This window comes from Aspergillus pseudonomiae (assembly GCF_009193645.1).
Source record: "Aspergillus pseudonomiae strain CBS 119388 unplaced genomic scaffold BDV37scaffold_73, whole genome shotgun sequence".
Lineage (NCBI taxonomy): Eukaryota > Fungi > Ascomycota > Eurotiomycetes > Eurotiales > Aspergillaceae > Aspergillus > Aspergillus pseudonomiae.
The window spans coordinates 107,410-124,905 of NW_022476065.1; the positions used below are offsets into that span (position 1 = coordinate 107,410).

A 17,496-nucleotide genomic window follows, 5' to 3' on the forward strand; every position below is an offset into this window, starting at 1 on the left:
CTTGCCTGGTGGATGTGTTGAAGCGCCCAGCCGGGGCCGGCTCAAGAAAAGTCTAATGCAATCACATCGGACGTGATTATAGGAGGTCTTCGTACACTCGAAATGGCTGCAGGCTCCTCTTGCTGACCCGAGAAACGGGGTGCTAGACGTGTAGCCCTCAGCTGAGTTTTCTTAGATGGCCACATGCTTCAATAAGACATACAACATGGGATCATTTTCGGGAAGTAAGACTGGTCCGCGGCTGTGTGGCCTCTTGGTAATCTGGACGGCAGGGCTGACGGCTCCGATACGACTCAGCTTATCGGTCAACGACGAAATATCTCCAAGTGTAGTTTCAACTACTGATATAGCACCATATAGCTCTTCGGGATGGACCTGCTTCCATCGAGTTTCAACAATCTCATACCCTATTCCACAATGGCTCAATCAAGGCAACTCTTTCTCTTCGGCGATCAGACGGCGGATTTTGTTCCCAAGCTCCGCAGTCTACTGTCCGTCCAGGACAGCCCTATCCTAGCCGCCTTTCTGGACCAATCCCACTATGTCCTGCGAGCCCAGATGGTGCAGAGCATGAACGTGGTTGATCACAAATTGGCTCGAACCGCAGACCTGCGCCAAATGGTGCAGAAGTATGTCGACGGCAAACTGACCCCGGCATTCCGAACCGCTCTAGTGTGCCTCTGCCAGTTGGGATGCTTCATCCGGTACGTTCTCTCTTTTTGTCCCACCTCAGATCGATTCCACCACTTTCATCTAAAGGTGCTACTAGGGAATACGAGGAATCTGGCAACAGGTACCCGCAGCCCAGTGACAGCTACGTGCTGGGGTTCTGCATGGGTTCCTTGGCCGCTGTGGCGGTAAGCTGCAGTCGTTCCCTGTCAGAGTTGCTGCCTATCGCTGTACAAACTGTGTTGATTGCCTTCCGCCTCGGTCTTTGCGCCCTAGAGATGCGGGATCGGGTGGACGGGTGTAGCGATGACCGAGGTGACCCTTGGTCTACCATTGTTTGGGGTCTGGATCCCCAGCAAGCTCGTGATCAAATTGAAGTGTTTTGTCAGTCCACTGTGAGTACTGCTATATCTTGCGGTATCCAGTAAAAGATACGTAATACTAACGATGCAATACAATAGAACGTACCTCAGACAAGACGCCCGTGGATCAGCTGCATCTCTAAGAATGCTATGACTCTAAGTGGCAGTCCATCCTCATTGAGGGCGCTCTGTGCGATGCCTGAGATGGCCCAGCACCGGACTACTCCAATTCCCATCTGTTTACCGGCCCACAATGGCGCCCTCTTCACACAGGCAGATATCACTGCTATACTAGACACGACGCCTACCACACCCTGGGAGCAACTGCCCGGCCAAATACCATATATTTCCCATGTGACGGGTAATGTAGTCCAGTCTACCAACTACCGGGACCTTATGGTGGTGGCTCTGTCTGAGACTCTCCTGGAGCAAGTGCGACTCGACCTGGTTGAGACTGGACTGCCACGCCTTTTGCAATCTCGTCAGGTTAAGAGCGTCATCCTGGTACCTTTTTTGACTCGCATGAATGAGACCTTGAGCAACATTCTCCGAGACAGCTTTATCACTACTGAGACGAGAACTGACACCGGACGAGCTATCCCCGCTTCAGGTCGATCAGGCGCAAGCAAGTGCAAGCTGGCCATTGTGTCCATGTCGGGGAGGTTTCCTGAATCACCGACCACAGAAAGCTTTTGGGACCTTCTTTACGAAGGGCTGGATGTTTGTAAGGAGGTTCCCCGTCGACGGTGGGACATCAACACGCATGTTGATCCTAGCGGGAAAGCACGAAACAAAGGGGCTACCAAATGGGGCTGCTGGCTGGATTTCTCAGGCGATTTTGATCCCCGATTCTTTGGTATCTCACCCAAAGAGGCGCCGCAGATGGATCCAGCCCAGCGCATGGCCTTGATGTCTACTTACGAGGCAATGGAGCGGGCTGGTTTGGTCCCCGACACCACGCCGTCGACCCAGCGAGACCGCATAGGGGTCTTCCACGGAGTCACCAGTAACGACTGGATGGAGACCAATACGGCCCAGAATATTGACACGTACTTCATCACCGGTGGAAATCGGGGCTTCATTCCCGGACGCATTAACTTCTGTTTCGAATTTGCTGGACCCAGCTATACCAATGACACAGCCTGTTCCTCCAGTTTAGCTGCCATCCATCTGGCCTGCAACTCTCTCTGGCGGGGCGACTGTGACACGGCGGTGGCAGGAGGAACTAACATGATCTATACTCCTGATGGTCACACAGGATTGGACAAAGGGTTCTTTCTTTCCCGGACTGGCAACTGCAAACCGTACGATGACAATGCCGATGGTTACTGCCGAGCTGAGGGAGTTGGGACGGTATTCATCAAACGGCTGGAAGATGCCTTGGAAGATAACGATCCCATTCTCGGCGTTATTCTCGATGCCAAAACCAATCACTCAGCCATGTCGGAGTCGATGACTCGGCCGCACGTGGGCGCCCAGATCGATAACATGACGGCGGTGCTGAATACCACTGGACTCCACCCCGCTGACTTTAGCTACATTGAGATGCATGGCACAGGCACTCAGGTAGGGGATGCGGTGGAGATGGAGTCCGTCCTATCGGTGTTTGCGCCGTCCGAAACTGCCAGAAAGGCGGATCAGCCACTATTTGTCGGCTCAGCCAAGGCCAACGTTGGACATGGAGAGGGAGTGTCTGGGGTTACGAGCCTTATTAAGGTTCTGATGATGATGCAGCACGATACCATACCCCCACATTGCGGCATCAAACCGGGCAGCAAAATCAACCGCAATTTCCCTGATCTCGGGGCTCGCAACGTGCACATTGCTTTTGAACCTAAGCCCTGGCCACGCACACACATACCCCGCAGGGTGCTTATCAACAACTTCAGTGCAGCAGGAGGGAATACTGCCTTGATAGTGGAGGACGCCCCGGAGCGTCACTGGCCGACAGAGAAGGATCCACGCTCTAGTCATATCGTCGTCCTGTCTGCGCATGTGGGGGCTTCCATGAAAACCAACCTGGAACGACTGCATCGGTATCTCCTGAAAAACCCCCACATTGATATCGCGCAGCTCTCATATACCACCACTGCACGTCGATGGCATTATCTACACCGAGTGAGCATCACTGGCGCATCTGTGGAAGAGATGACTCGCAAGCTAGAGATGGCCATACAGAATGGGGATGGAGTCAGTCGACCAAAAAGCAAGCCGAAAATTCTCTTTGCTTTCACGGGACAAGGGTCCCAATATGCAACAATGGGTAAGCAGCTGTACGATGCGTATCCAGCATTCAGAGAGGACCTGGAGAAGTTTGATCGCTTGGCGCAAAGTCATGGCTTCCCTAGCTTTCTTCACGTCTGTACTTCGCCTACCGGGGACGTGGAAGAAATGGCTCCCGTTGTGGTGCAACTGGCTATCGTTTGCCTTCAATTGGCCCTGACTAATCTCATAACTTCCTTCGGGATCCATGCCGATGCGACAGTGGGGCATAGTTTGGGGGAATTTGCAAGCCTGTACGCGGCAGGGGTTCTTTCCGCCTCAGACGTGGTTTACCTTGTTGGTAAAAGAGCAGAGCTTCTCCAGGAGCGGTGCCAACGCGGTACCCATGCTATGCTAGCAGTGAAGGCTACTCCTGAAGCGTTGTCTCAATGGACCCGACATCATGACTGCGAGGTGGCCTGTATTAATGGACCTGAAGATACCGTCCTCAGTGGTACCATCAAGAATATTGGTGAGATTCAACGCGCCGTGACGGACAACAGGATCAAATGCACGCTGTTGAAACTGCCGTTTGCCTTCCATTCTACCCAGGTACAACCTATTCTGGACGACTTTGAGGCCCTGGCTCAGGGAGCAACATTTGCTAAGCCCCGACTACCAATTCTCTCTCCCTTGCTGCGGACAGAGATCCGCGAACAAGGCGTCGTGACTCCATCATATGTCGCGCAACATTGTCGTCACACCGTCGATATGGCCCAAGCTTTGAGATCTGCTCGAGAAAAGGGACTCATCGACAATAAAACCCTCGTCATTGAGCTGGGGCCGAAGCCATTAATCTCGGGCATGGTGAAAATGACGCTGGGAGAGCAGATAACCACCTTACCCACTCTAGCACCTAACCAGGCCATTTGGCCCAACCTGCAGAAGATTCTCACCTCAGTGTACACGGGTGGATGGGATATTAATTGGAAGAAATATCACGCGCCTTTCGCCTCCTCCCAGAAGCTGGTGGATCTGCCGAGCTACGGTTGGGATTTGAAGGATTACTACATCCCGTATCAGGGTGACTGGTGTCTGCATCGCCACCAGCAGGATTGCAAGTGCGCCACTCCTGGTCACGAAATTAAAACGGCCGACTACCAAGTTCCTCCTGAGTCGAAGCCTGACCGTCCATCCAAGCTGGACCCTGGCAAACAGGCCTTTCCCGAAATACAGACCACCACGACACTCCATCGAGTGGTGGAGGAGACGACTAAACCTTTGGGGGCTACCTTAGTCGTGGAGACAGACCTATCTCGGAAGGATGTTAACGGCCTCGCTCAAGGGCACCTTGTTGATGGGATCCCTTTGTGTACCCCTTCCTTTTATGCTGACATCGCCATGCAAGTAGGCCAATACAGTATGCAACGGCTCCGTGCAGGACATTCGGTGGCCGGTGCTATAGATGGCCTTGTGGACGTGTCCGACATGGTGGTAGACAAAGCGTTGATCCCTCATGGGAAAGGACCTCAATTGCTGCGCACGACGCTTACCATGGAGTGGCCGCCCAAGGCTGCTGCTACTACACGAAGCGCCAAAGTCAAATTCGCCACCTATTTTGTACGTTGTCTCCACGCTTCTTATAAGCGTAATGTAATACTAATTTATCTAGGCCGATGGGAAGCTCGATACGGAGCATGCGAGCTGTACCGTTAGATTCACAACCGATGCACAATTGAAATCTCTGCGCCGGTCTGTGTCTGAGTACAAGACCCACATCCGCCAGTTACGTGATGGCCATGCCAAGGGGCAGTTCATGCGATACAATCGGAAGACCGGGTATAAGCTCATGAGCAGCATGGCTCGGTTCAATGCCGACTACATGCTCTTGGATCATCTGGTGCTGAACGAGGCAGAGAACGAGGCAGCAAGTTGTGTAGACTTCTCCTTGGGATCGTCGGAAGGCACCTTTGCAGCTCACCCAGCTCACGTCGATGCCATCACCCAGGTGGCCGGTTTTGCTATGAATGCTAACGACAATGTTGACATCGAGAAACAGGTCTACGTCAATCACGGGTGGGATTCGTTCCAGATCTACCAGCCGCTCCATAATAGCAAGTCTTACGATGTCTACACCAAGATGAGCCAAGCGAAGGAGAATGATCTGGTGCATGGCGATGTGGTGGTTCTGGACGGAGACCAAGTGGTCGCTTTCTTTCGCGGCCTTTCGGTAAGCCTTCGAATGAGAGTAGACCCGATGAAGAGACTCGTATACTGACTGATGTTTAGCTACGATGCGTTCCCCGTGGGGCACTGCGTGTCATCCTGCAGTCTACAGTGAAAAAAGCCGATCGCCAACTAGGGTTAAAGACAACGCCGCCGCCGCCGACGATGCCAATATCGCCTTCCAAACCAGCTCCTACTCAGGTTTCCGGCCAACCTGTTCCACCAGAGGCCACTCATCCCCACACCCCGCCACAGCCAAAGCATTCCCCGGCACCGGAAACTACTGGAAGCGCTCCAGCGGCAAAAGGGGTAGATGTCAGTAATGAAAAGCTAGATGCTATAATGCGAGTTGTTTCGGAGGAGAGTGGAATTGCCCTCGAGGAGCTCACTGATGACAGCAACTTTGCTGACATGGGCATTGATTCTTTGAGTTCAATGGTCATTGGGAGCCGCTTCAGAGAGGACCTGGGGCTGGACCTGGGTCCTGAGTTTTCTCTTTTCATTGATTGCACTACCGTGCGTGCCTTGAAGGACTTCATGTTGGGGAGCGAGAATGCTGGCAGTGGCTCCAATGTAGAAGATTCTCCGTCAGCTACTCCCAGCACCAACCACGAAACGGATTGGTCTAGCAGTGCATCCGACACTATTTCCTCCAGCGAAGATCACGGTCATTCGAGTGAGTCCGGTGCCGACACTGGAAGTCCGCCTTCACTTGATCTGAAGCCCTACTGCCGCCCCTCAACTTCTGTCGTCCTACAAGGTCTACCCATGGTGGCGCGGAAAACTCTGTTTATGCTCCCTGATGGCGGAGGATCAGCTTTTTCTTACGCCTCCTTGCCGCGCCTCAAATCAGATACCGCTGTAGTGGGCCTGAATTGCCCTTATGCTCGGGACCCCGAGAACATGAACTGCACACATGGAGCTATGATTGAGAGCTTTTGCAATGAGATCCGGCGGCGACAGCCGCAGGGTCCTTATCACTTGGGCGGCTGGTCATCCGGTGGTGCATTTGCTTACGTCGTGGCCGAGGCACTTGTGAACCAGGGGGAGGAGGTCCATTCTTTAATCATTATTGATGCGCCTATTCCCCAAGCCATGGAACAACTCCCCCGAGCCTTTTACGAGCATTGCAACAGCATTGGATTGTTCGCTACCCAGCCCGGGGCTAGTCCGGACGGCTTGACTGAGCCTCCGCCCTACTTAATCCCCCACTTTACCGCTGTGGTGGATGTGATGCTGGATTATAAGTTGGCCCCGTTGCGTGCGCGCCGGATGCCCAAAGTCGGCATCGTCTGGGCGGCAGATACAGTCATGGACGAGCGGGATACTCCCAAGATGAAAGGAATGCATTTCATGATCCAAAAGCGGACTGAATTTGGCCCCGATGGGTGGGACACGGTCATGCCCGGGGCCTCGTTTGATATTGTCCGAGCGGACGGTGCTAATCATTTTACGTTGATGGTAGGTTGTGCTTTGACTATGATTGAACGGACCTGAATGCTAACACCTCAATAGCAGAAGGAACATGTCTATAAAATTAGCGATCTGATCGACCGAGTCATGGCCTAGCAAACTCCACTTCGGTGGGTGACGCGCATAGTTACAACTATGATGGGTGCTGGAGGAGGGAGGAAGGAGGGCCGTGTTTTTCATTTGTTCCCGCGTTTAGAAAAAACGAGATTGTGGTTTACGAACTTGTTTCAAAGGGCTCATTGTGTATATTGATTCGAACTACATATATAGGTACTTTTACGATGATATCATATACACCTTTTCACACAATTCGTACCCCATTCATCCTTAGTCTTAGAAGCTATGATAGCCAAAGTGTATCTCTTGTTGATCACAATCTGAAGTGGTAGGCGTAACTAGTGTTAATGACGAGCTGAATCTATATGGACGTAGGGAGGTTTTCTTTCCCTTGAGCAAACAGTCCCGAATGGAGATACACTGATCGGACGGATACGTTCCACGCTCCAAGCCTCCAAATGTCTAAGTTCTCTGGCATCCAAGGGCACCTGGTGGGTACTAACCATGGGACAAGCGCTGGTTTGCTTGTTTAAATGTAGGACTGGAACCTCCAGTCCCGTTTCGCTTGAAGCAGGATGCCTCAGAGCCTCTTGTTGTGCTAACGTGTGTTGGGGATCTCCGTGTTAGCGCTACATTATTTCATTTCTTTTTTGAAGAGTGCCAATTAACGGCAACAACATCCAGATCACAGCCGTCTGGTATTTCGTTCAACCTACTGTTCGGCGCGTTGGTCGCAGACATTGGAGTTCGGGGATCGTTTCGGACAGCGAAAGCGGGTTTCGGACAGCGTAGAACATAGTCACAAAACATTGTTCGGAAATTATAACTCCGGATGACAATGCTGGTTCCAGAGAAGATTAGATCGGAAACGACAAGGAAAGTAATGGGAAACCAAAGCGCAGGCATTCAATGTGTACAGAGGTTGAGGGGAGGTTTCACGAAAGTACTCATAGAAAACGCATGGCTGAGGTGCTGTTGTTATGCGGATATGCCCATGAACAACCGTTTGCTGTAGAAGTGGGCTTTTGCACCGCCAATGTGAGGGACTGACTATCGTTCAACCTAATCTGCCTGGCTGCATGATCCACCAGTTCTCGTGTCCAAATTAGAATTTGTAGTAAGTTCTGAATCGGAAGGTCTGTATTTTCATAGTAATGTTGTGCTGTATTTATGTTTGAAATGCCTTGCTCTGTTTGTATGAAGGCATGTAGTGCCGGCGTCGATAGTTCGATCGCAAGATAACACATCGCGATACGAGATTTTATCGAGCATCTTAGTAGGGGCTCTGCGCCCAATGAAATAAGCCGAAGTTGATTAAATTGAAACGATTGAGGGATTACTAGTAGTCCGAACATGCCAATGGAGGCATATCCTCCCATATGTATCGTTGTAAGTAGCGCTACGAATATATTACATGAGCGTCCCATAGAGTCATGACCCAAAGTGCGAGTACAACATACGCTGGTAGATGACGTTTATTAGACAATTGTGGAGATTAAAAAGAAGGGACCCGCGGTTGAACGAGGTAACGCCGAAGCCGTTTGACAAGAATTAAAAAGAAATAAACATCGTTCCTTTTCCTGGCCGGTTCGGGGTCCTCGCGCTCCCTTACAGGAAGGGAGATGAGAACGGGTTTCCGATGATCTGGAACGTGAACTTATGTGCACAAATGTTGAATAATGCGGGAACCATAACGAAAGAAAGAAGAAGAAGAGAAAGAAGAAGGAGAAAGAAACCCTAAAAGCGGAACCCTAGATACGGGTCATAAAGTTAGCCAGGTGCTATCGAACGTTACCTCTTCTGCTTGACATTTCTCCATTCGATCCCTACGGCGCCGAAAATGCTGAGACAGCTGCAGATAAGGGCCACTTGAAAGACGTCCACCAGTGCGGCGTTATAGGCCACCAGCACCTGGTCCATGTACTCGGGCTGGACCAGATGGCGAAACCCGGTGGCACCGGCACCCGCGACTGCCTCTGGGTCGAGACCTGGCAGTTGCAAGTTCGCGAGGTTGTCCGCTAGGTGGGTGCTGAAGATGTTTTGCGCTACCGAGGTAAAGAGGGCACCGCCCAACATCTGCACAAACCAGATTAGTGCGGTTCCGATGGGGACTTGAGCCATGGGAAGGACGGCCTGAACGGCCACGGCCCCCTGCTGGAAGCCGAAGCCGACCCCTATGCCGTAGAGGAAGAGAAAGCCGATCCATTTGGATTGGGCAATATCCACGGTGAAGAGGGTAAGGCAGCCGGCACCAATCGACATGATCACACTACTGACGATGAACCAGGGGGCGTAGTGGCCTGTCTTGTTTGTCACAGCGCCAGAGATGATGGCGCCGGTGGTATTGGCCAGAATCAAGGCAATGGAATCAATGCCGGCCTGCACGGGTGATTGGTTGCGAATGGCTTGGAACTATTGGACATGCATTAGCACCATCGTCGCGCGGTGGGGCACATGGCACGGGGAATGGACTAAGGAGAGGCAGGTTACCCAGATCGGCACATAGTAGATCATAACAAACATGGAGGCGCCGATGAAGAAGACGAAAACGGAGGCGCACGCTACGGATCGCTGGGAGGCTACTTTGATCGGCACTGGCGGTGGTGAGCGAGGCTTATAGGACGGAGGGAAACCAAGGAAGGATGACATACCGGTGGCGTTATCCTTCATAAGGACCTGAATGATGATAAACGTAATTAGGAGCACACCGAAGAGAACAAACAGCGCGATAATGCGTCCATTCGACCAAGCGTAGTCTACCCCACCCCACTGGAGCGCAAGGAGAACGCAGATTATGGCAGGGGTGAAGACGATCGTGCCTAACGGATCTAAGCCTTTCACCATCTCCCAGGCACCATGCGTGCGTAAGTCCGCCGATTTGGGGATCCGAAGCAGAAACAAGATAACCACAGCGGTAACCCCTCCGATTGGAAGATTGATGTAGAAGCACCATCGCCAGGTCACTTCATTAGTGAAGGCGCCCCCCAACTGCAATTCACAAGGATCGGTTAATGGTGCCCGTCACTGTTGCCGGATGCATCAACGGTGACTTACCAGCGGGCCTGCCACCGACGCAATCCCGTACATCCCTCCCAAGATCCCCATATAAACCGGTCGCTTGGCCAAGGGTACAATATGCGCGATGGTGACCAGAGCACCTGTGAAGATCCCCGAGCTCCCCACTCCCGCGATAGCACGGCCAACGATGAGCACCACGGACGACGGTGCGACCCCGCAGATCAGAGAGCCCACCTCGAATATAAACAGGGCGACAAGAAAGACCCATTTGGTGCTGAAGAGGGCATACAACTTGCCATATAGCAATTGGAAGGCTGTCCTCCCCGGGGTGTCAGCGGAAGGGCAATTCGAGGTTGGGCAAAAGAGTCGTCTCGCGCGGACTTACCACACGTAGTCAGTAGATAGGCGGACGCATACCATCCAATATCATTCAACCGGTGGAATTCATCCGTGATTCGAGGGATGGCAACGGATAGGATCTGCACCACAATGGTCATCAGCTCAATAGCGGCCATGCCAGGGCAGACGAAGAAGAGCGCGCGGGGAACGAACGGTATTATCAAGAGCCACGCAGAACACGGCGAGCAATAGACTTAGCACAATGAGATACAGCTTCATGCCGGAGATGTGACTACTCGCCTCGGGAGACTCGTCGATTAGGATGTCACGGTCGTTAGATGTCCGTGCCTCCCCATCACCCGTGGGGATGCGCTCGGGGTCGAGCGCTGTCTCCTTATTGCCGTGCATACTCGGACCGGCTGGACAACGGTGCCGGGTGGAGAGAAGAGCCTGGCGTTGTTGTTTTGAGACAGGGGGTCAAGGACATACGGGAGGCACAGGAGAAAATAACAACACAACGATGATGAGGAGGAAGATGGAAAGGAGACAGAAAGACAGAAAGACAGAAAGAAAGGAAGAGAGAAGAAAGAACAAAGCAAACAAACCAGAGTGTTTGTGTGGATTGTTCTTGGTTGCATTCCTTGCTTTTCGGGCGCCAATCGACCACATCCCTGCAGCAAGGCCACGTGAGGCTATGGTCCCATTCGACCTCTTTGTCTCATTGTTGACATCCTGCCACGATTCTGGTCTGGCGCCCGACTTCCTGCAGATCTCGCTGGGAATGGAGTTGGCAGATGGATTGCATGCCACACGCCCCGCATTCCAGAACGATGACTACACTGGCGAATAACATACGCACACGGCAACGGCAGATCTACAACCGTCCCCGGGAGATCGGCTGAGAAGATAATCGCAGGGCATCTACATTCTTCGAACTACCGTGTCTAATTAGGGTGACATTTCTGCGGTGCTCTGGGTACCTCTGGGTACCTCTGGGTCACTCGATCCGCATCTGCTTGTCTGTGCCCTCCCGCTTAATCCGCCAATCCAGTCACCTTGGCCCGGACAGTGAAGGGTCCCTTTTCCGGTGCAGCGAAGCCGAGATCGCGCTTCATCTGCAACTGCTCGATTGTTGTCTGGTAGGGGACCAGGTCGAAGCGTCTCGCGACGGTGGCGATGGCTAGATAGATTTCTGCTAGAGCGAAACTAACCAGTCATGTCCCAATATTAGAAGACCCTCTTCATGAACCATCCCCACCCACAGGAGCGACTTACTTGATGCCGAGGCAATGTCGACTGCCTTTGCTAAAGACAATCATATACTGATGCAAGTTGTGCCCCTCGCGGGCGGCCTGCACCCAGCGATCCGGGTTGAAATCTTCGGGATGCGGGAAGATCGAGGGGTCCATGCATACGAAATAGGCACTTTGACTGATCGGAGTCTAAGGACGAATAGAGAAGTCAGCCAGTGTTGTGCTTGAATTCTCTGGGGATGCAAAGAGAGGGGACAGACTGACGCCGGGGGGGATAACAAGGTCTTTGTATACCAGAGGATCGTTGGGGTAAACGCGTGCAGACCGAATGATGAAGCCAAAGGACATCCGAAGGCTTTCATTGACAACGCCGGCCTATGAACCACAGGTGTCAGGATGTGCGTCGGATAAGGGGGGGACCAACGAGAACAAACCAAGAATGGCAACTGTTCCAATTGTGTCCAGGAAGCCGTGCTGTCAGGAAACGGCATCACAGTCCGAAGCTCGTCGCGCAGTTGGAGCAGCAGGGACGGCTTATTTGCCAAGTGGAACACCCCCACCGCCAGGGCCCGGGCCGTTGTCTCCGTGCCCCCGGCAATGATGTTCAGTGTCTCCATCTGCAGTCGCGTGGCCGTTTTCTCCTCCTCCGGTACGTCGGCGGTGGCCATCGCCTGAAGCAGCGTCTTCCGATCTCCCATCGTGCCGTTGTTCTTAGAGTCCAGGATCTCGCCTACCCGCCGTTCAGACAAAGTCCACAGGTGGAGGAATTCGCCAGCGGGGACCAGACAGGCGGGAAGATACCGGGCCAGCTTCAACAGACACCCGAAGACGAGCAATACGGGGATCCAGCGACCCACGCTGTCCATGCCCGCAAGAAAGTCGTTTTTGAAGTCCGGCTCCGTGAGATGGTTCAAGTTTGTTCCGTACACATAATGCGTCGTGAGGTCGGAGGTCAACGCTGCAAACACATATTTGAGATCTAAGACGGTGTCGTGGCGATATGCCTCCGTGAGTCGGGAGGCCAGGAGGTTCACTTTACTTTGAATGACATGCTCAAGGCCCATGACGTATTGCTTCGAAAAGAAGGACTTGATGATTCGTCGTCGCAGCCGATGGTGATGGTGCTTGATGGTGGTGACCGTAACCTCTGGGAAAAGAGAGACTGCTGGGAATCCGGGATCTTTGTCCTGCTTTTTAGCCCCGCCAGCATAAATCCGATGGTAATAGTGCGAGTCTTGGATATGCACTTCGTTGGGATTGAATCGAATAACGGGTCCTAGCGGGAAAGAGGTGGCTAGTTAGCTGTAAGAGTCGGTGAGCGCCAAGGGCCAACTCACCGTACTTGCGATGCAACTCGTCCAGCTTCCAGATGTACTTCCCGCCCTGCACAGCATCATAGTAATGTTGATACAAGTGCGTGATAGCGGCTATTTTCGGCCCCGGAATCTTTCTGAGAGGGTGAAAAAAGACACGGTAAACGCTTCGCAGAATCAAGGCCACTAACAAGCCGATGAGCGCGGTGGAGACGGTGTTGGATACCATGATATGTAATGTTGGTCAAAAAAGACCGTTTGATTCGTGCCGGACACATGTATCCACTCCTCCTTATAAGGGCCCTGTACCATTGCACTCCGCGTACCCCATGTTTGGGGTGGGGTTATTGAAACTGACCAGCCCTTGTCACTTTCCTGGAGCGATCCCGACCCTTCGGTGGCCGAAGGTGCTAGAGGGTCACTGACTTTGATCAAGTACAGATTGGCAGCGAAGCAAAAGGTACATCGATCTGATCCCCAAAGCCACCCCAAAGCCATCCACGAATCCACACAATGTCCACCTCAGCTCCCCTCAGTCGCTACCGACAGCTCTCCCCAACCGCGTCAATTCGCGTCTCTCCGCTCTGCCTCGGGGCTATGACCTTTGGTGTGTCAGACGGAGAGATGTTTGGCGAATGCAGCAAGGAGACGGCCTTTGCTATCCTAGATCACTTCTACCACCAAGGCGGCAATTTCATCGACACGGCGAATGGATATCGGGCTGGGGAATCAGAGATGTGGCTAGGCGAATGGTTGGCGTCCCGCAAGAACCGTGATGACATTGTCCTAGCCACCAAATATGCGGCAGGTTATCGGGGCCACGAAAAAGACCGCATTCAGGTGAACTACGGAGGAACGGGGACGAAGTCAATGCGTCTTTCGGTGGACGCGTCTCTACAAAAGCTTCAGACGAGCTATATTGATCTCCTCTACGTGCATTTGTGGGACTACACGGTTTCGATCCCAGAATTGATGCACGCCCTGAACGACCTGGTCGCATCGGGGAAAGTCCACTATCTCGGGATTAGTGATACCCCTGCTTGGGTGGTGTCCAAGGCAAACCAATACGCCCGGGACCACGGATTACGACAGTTTGTTGTCTACCAGGGGTTGTGGAACGCGGCGAATCGTGATTTTGAACGGGATATTCTCCCCATGTGTCGCGATGAGGGAATGGGCCTTTGCCCTTATGGAGTTCTGAACCAAGGTCGATTCCGGACTGAGGAAGAATTCCGGGAGCGTGACCAGACGAACAATGCCGGGGGACGAAATATGGTCCCACTGTCAGAACACGATCGCAATGTCTCCAGGGTGTTGGAGATAGTTGCCGCCTCTAAGGGTGTGCCGCTGTTGCAAGTGGCGCTGGCGTATGTGGTGCGGAAAGCCCCATATGTGTTCCCCATTGTTGGAGTCCGCAAGGTCGAGCATCTCATGGGCGTGGAGCCCGCCATTCACATTTCACTGACAGATGCAGAGGTGAGCGCAATCGAGAATGCATATGAATTCGATCCTGGATTTCCGCATACCTTTCTCAGTGGTTCGATGTTTGCTCGGGGGACGCCGAAGGGTGGGTATGCTCCTGGTGATGTTTGTTGGACCAAGATGCTGGGCACTTTTGACTGGGTTGAGGGAGCGAAGCCCATTCGTCCTCAACCATAACCTGTTGCAATACCACGATCCAGGAGATGTTTAAATGAAGAATCGGTGTTTTCCTGAACAATATGAATTGCTTGCCCTGTCACTAACAACACGATTGATATCCCGGTATGAGTTGGCAGTCGTTGAGATCATCGGTGTCTTTGTCATAAGAGAGAGAGGGATTCCAAGAGACAAGGCCTATCATGTCCAATGTAGCACGAATAGGTCAATTAAACTAGTCACCTCTGCCAAAGGGATTCTGTTTCATGTATTACCATCGTTAATGTCCACCTCGACGTAACACGAGTTGGTTCTTTCTGTATTCCGCACCTAGGCCTTATCAGTGAGTGAGTATCAGGGTATCTGTTCCTTGGAGGCTCGATTGGTCATGGGCAATGCCTTAATCCTGCTCTGCCTGGTTTAGCCACTCAACTAGTTTGGCACCACTCGAGATGGAGCTGTGCAGACTATTTAGGCTGTTTTGAACCCGCGGAGTGCCAAGAATGTGGAGTTCTCCGGTTATTGTTTTATTGTTCCATTTAATACATCCGCTGTACCCACGAGTTAAGGGTCTCGGAATGCTGAGTGTTTTGCCTTGTGTGATCTTCAAAATTTACTACTGATTCTACTCAATCCATATAGGTGTTCGTGGGAAGTGTTCTGTATAGGGGGTTCGGTACTGCCGGATCTACCCGCCGGACGTTAATGACTACTACTCCTGCTGCATAGGGGTAATCAACATTGTCACCTTCATGGCCTGGATCTTTAGCCTAATAAGGATAAATGGTGACTGTGGAGTATAAGGAGGGGATTGAAATGTTGGTTAGGACAACAGCTTGCAGGTCTTATCTCGAATGGAAACAGTCATTTGATGCTATACTCAGCTTTCACGGAGCACATTTGACTTCAACGTTTTATAGCCATCTCACCTGCATCCCTTTGGATACATCACCATGTCAGGGCGTAGGGGAAACATTCTAATGTCACCTGGCAGTGTTTTTGCGAGTTCTTTCCTGCTGCTTCTTGGAGGACCCTTTACCTGCGCGGGGTTTGCTAGAGCGGACAATCCAATCGTCCAGAACATCTATACAACAGATCCGGCACCGATTGTTCACGATGGCCGTGTCTTTGTTTTTACCGGACATGATGAGGATAACTCAACGTGGTATACTATGCTGAATTGGCGTCTGTTCTCATCAGCAGATATGGTTAATTGGCAGCACCATGGCTCGCCGATGAGCCTAAACACATTTGCCTGGGCAGATGCAGACGCATGGGCCGGACAAGTAATTGCTCGGAATGACAAGTTTTACTTTTATGCACCGGTTCGCCATCGTGCAACTGCCACCAAAGCCATCGGGGTTGGCGTCAGTGATAATATCACTGGCCCGTACACCGATGCATTGGGACATCCTCTGGTCGAAAATGGAGCGATCGACCCTACAGTATATATTGACGATGATGGTCAGGCCTATATGTACTGGGGAAACCCTGGTCTGTGGTATGTCAAGTTGAACGAGGATATGATCTCCTATAGCGGAAGTGTCACTCCAGTCGACCTCACGGTTGACGGATTCGGCAGTCCAAATGAGGGTTCCGGCGAGGAGACTTCATTTGACGAGGCGCCCTGGACTTATAAGCGCGACGACATTTACTATATGATCTTTGCTGGCAACTGCTGTCCCGAGAATATTCGATACTCGACTGGTACTAGCATCACTGGACCCTGGACATATCAAGGGGTCATCATGCCGACACAGGGTGCTAGTTTCACAAATCACCCTGGAATTGTCGATTTTGCTGACAGATCATATTTCTTCTATCACAATGGGGCCCTTCCCAGTGGCTCCGGCTATACCAGATCCGTGGCTGTCGAGGAATTCACCTACAATTCAGACGGTACGATACCTGAAATCAACATGACTGAAGATGGCCCGGCACAGGTTGGGAATTTGGACCCATATTCCCGCCAGGAAGCGGAGACAATTGCTTGGTCCGATGGCATCGATGTGGAAAGTTCCAATGACGGTGGCATCCATGTCGCATATATCAACAATGGCGATTATATCAAAGTCAAAGGCGTTGCATTTGGTGACGGGGCCTCCAGCTTTGCTGCTGGAGTAGCATCGGCAGGCAATGGTGGACATATCGATCTGCGCTTGGACAGCAAGGATGGCACGGCCATCGGGGCCTGTTCTGTTCCCATCACAGGAGGGTGGCAGGCGTGGGAGACTGTGAATTGCTCGATTAGCGATGCTACATCCACTCACGACCTGTTCTTTGTTTTCACTGGCGATAGTACTGAATATTTATTCAATTTCGATTGGTGGCAGTTTAGCTGATGTCCATTTGCTGACATTGGCTTGATTCTTTCAGCCACCATAGCAGAACAGTTGCGGCATCGCAAGTCTCTTACCACTTGGGGATATGCAGACCATGAGGGGTAAAGGGCAATCGGTTCCGTTTTCTATCGGGATAACCATGTAGATAGTCTATCCACAATCAATCTACTTGGTAGTAGACTGATATTTCTGGCCTGTCATCCTAGACCTGATAGCTAAATCAGGGTGTACAGTATCTATATACTGTTGACCAGAATTTGACACATATCCACCGGTTCTGATGAGTGTGCGACTAGATCCTCAATATCCATTCGCGCAATGACTGCGGCCTTATCGAAACTCACAGATTCAGATCGAGCGCGAAGGAAGAAGGACTCGGTGTGGACCAGACAGTCGAATCATTCATTGCTATGGGCATGGGGGTGGCCGCTTGCATTTGGGACCAGCAAGGCGTGCCTGGAGGTGATGGAGGGTGTAGTGATGAAGCACTCTTCTCGTCTTTACTCTATTAGGGGCAGGCCAGCGGATCAAGGACCACTTCTAATAAGGTGAGTAGAGTTGGTCGGATTGACCTGGAACACACTAAAAATATATACTGAACGGG

At 52.0% G+C, this 17,496-nt stretch overlaps 6 protein-coding genes across 6 annotated transcripts; 3 read left to right on the forward strand and 3 right to left on the reverse strand.

Annotated features, from left to right (window-relative positions):
• Nucleotides 1-7,196, forward strand: BDV37DRAFT_196593 (Noranthrone synthase). Its single transcript, XM_032079786.1, has 6 exons — nucleotides 1-704; nucleotides 770-1,064; nucleotides 1,131-4,853; nucleotides 4,906-5,463; nucleotides 5,523-6,920; nucleotides 6,975-7,196. Exons 1-6 carry the CDS (start codon nucleotides 370-372, stop codon nucleotides 7,026-7,028), a joined length of 6,363 nt encoding a protein of 2,120 aa, XP_031938119.1. The 5' UTR covers nucleotides 1-369; the 3' UTR covers nucleotides 7,029-7,196.
• A 105-nt stretch (nucleotides 7,197-7,301) lies between these two features.
• BDV37DRAFT_256784 (uncharacterized protein) lies at nucleotides 7,302-7,748 on the reverse strand. Its single transcript, XM_032082869.1, has one exon. The coding sequence runs from the start codon at nucleotides 7,493-7,495 to the stop codon at nucleotides 7,334-7,336; it is 162 nt and encodes a 53-aa protein (XP_031938120.1). The 5' UTR covers nucleotides 7,496-7,748; the 3' UTR covers nucleotides 7,302-7,333.
• Nucleotides 7,749-8,604: 856 nt separating this feature from the next.
• BDV37DRAFT_196655 (MDR family MFS transporter) lies at nucleotides 8,605-11,070 on the reverse strand. Its single transcript, XM_032079787.1, has 6 exons — nucleotides 10,560-11,070; nucleotides 10,393-10,486; nucleotides 10,044-10,321; nucleotides 9,641-9,977; nucleotides 9,480-9,583; nucleotides 8,605-9,401 (listed from the first exon to the last, which is right to left on the reverse strand). Exons 1-6 carry the CDS (start codon nucleotides 10,752-10,754, stop codon nucleotides 8,781-8,783), a joined length of 1,629 nt encoding a protein of 542 aa, XP_031938121.1. The 5' UTR covers nucleotides 10,755-11,070; the 3' UTR covers nucleotides 8,605-8,780.
• Nucleotides 11,071-11,380: 310 nt separating this feature from the next.
• On the reverse strand, nucleotides 11,381-13,141 carry BDV37DRAFT_286300 (cytochrome P450; the record flags this gene model as incomplete). The annotated part of the gene is made up of 5 exons (XM_032087892.1): nucleotides 11,381-11,552; nucleotides 11,622-11,788; nucleotides 11,864-11,974; nucleotides 12,034-12,875; nucleotides 12,937-13,141. The coding sequence occupies 5 exons, from the start codon at nucleotides 13,139-13,141 to the stop codon at nucleotides 11,381-11,383; spliced, it is 1,497 nt and encodes a 498-aa protein (XP_031938122.1).
• A 284-nt stretch (nucleotides 13,142-13,425) lies between these two features.
• On the forward strand, nucleotides 13,426-14,571 carry BDV37DRAFT_274178 (aldo/keto reductase; the record flags this gene model as incomplete). The annotated part of the gene is made up of 1 exon (XM_032085186.1): nucleotides 13,426-14,571. One exon carries the CDS (start codon nucleotides 13,426-13,428, stop codon nucleotides 14,569-14,571), a length of 1,146 nt encoding a protein of 381 aa, XP_031938123.1.
• A 959-nt stretch (nucleotides 14,572-15,530) lies between these two features.
• On the forward strand, nucleotides 15,531-16,892 carry BDV37DRAFT_274179 (glycoside hydrolase family 43 protein; the record flags this gene model as incomplete). The annotated part of the gene is made up of 1 exon (XM_032085187.1): nucleotides 15,531-16,892. The coding sequence occupies one exon, from the start codon at nucleotides 15,531-15,533 to the stop codon at nucleotides 16,890-16,892; it is 1,362 nt and encodes a 453-aa protein (XP_031938124.1).
• Nucleotides 16,893-17,496: the final 604 nt, after the last annotated feature.

Bases quoted from the DNA above. Each gene is read 5' to 3' on its own strand.
- BDV37DRAFT_196593 (XM_032079786.1), top strand. From the start codon at position 370: ATGGACCTGCTTCCATCGAGTTTCAACAATCTCATACCCTATTCCACA. The intron at 4,854-4,905 runs GTACGTTGTCTC...TAATTTATCTAG, and splicing joins TCAAATTCGCCACCTATTTT to GCCGATGGGAAGCTCGATAC. The intron at 5,464-5,522 runs GTAAGCCTTCGA...ACTGATGTTTAG, and splicing joins CTTTCTTTCGCGGCCTTTCG to CTACGATGCGTTCCCCGTGG.
- BDV37DRAFT_256784 (XM_032082869.1), bottom strand. From the start codon at position 7,495: ATGGTTAGTACCCACCAGGTGCCCTTGGATGCCAGAGAACTTAGACAT.
- BDV37DRAFT_196655 (XM_032079787.1), bottom strand. From the start codon at position 10,754: ATGCACGGCAATAAGGAGACAGCGCTCGACCCCGAGCGCATCCCCACG. The intron at 10,322-10,392 runs GTAAGTCCGCGC...CGGGGAGGACAG, and splicing joins CTATCTACTGACTACGTGTG to CCTTCCAATTGCTATATGGC. The intron at 9,584-9,640 runs GTATGTCATCCT...CACCACCGCCAG, and splicing joins TATGAAGGATAACGCCACCG to TGCCGATCAAAGTAGCCTCC.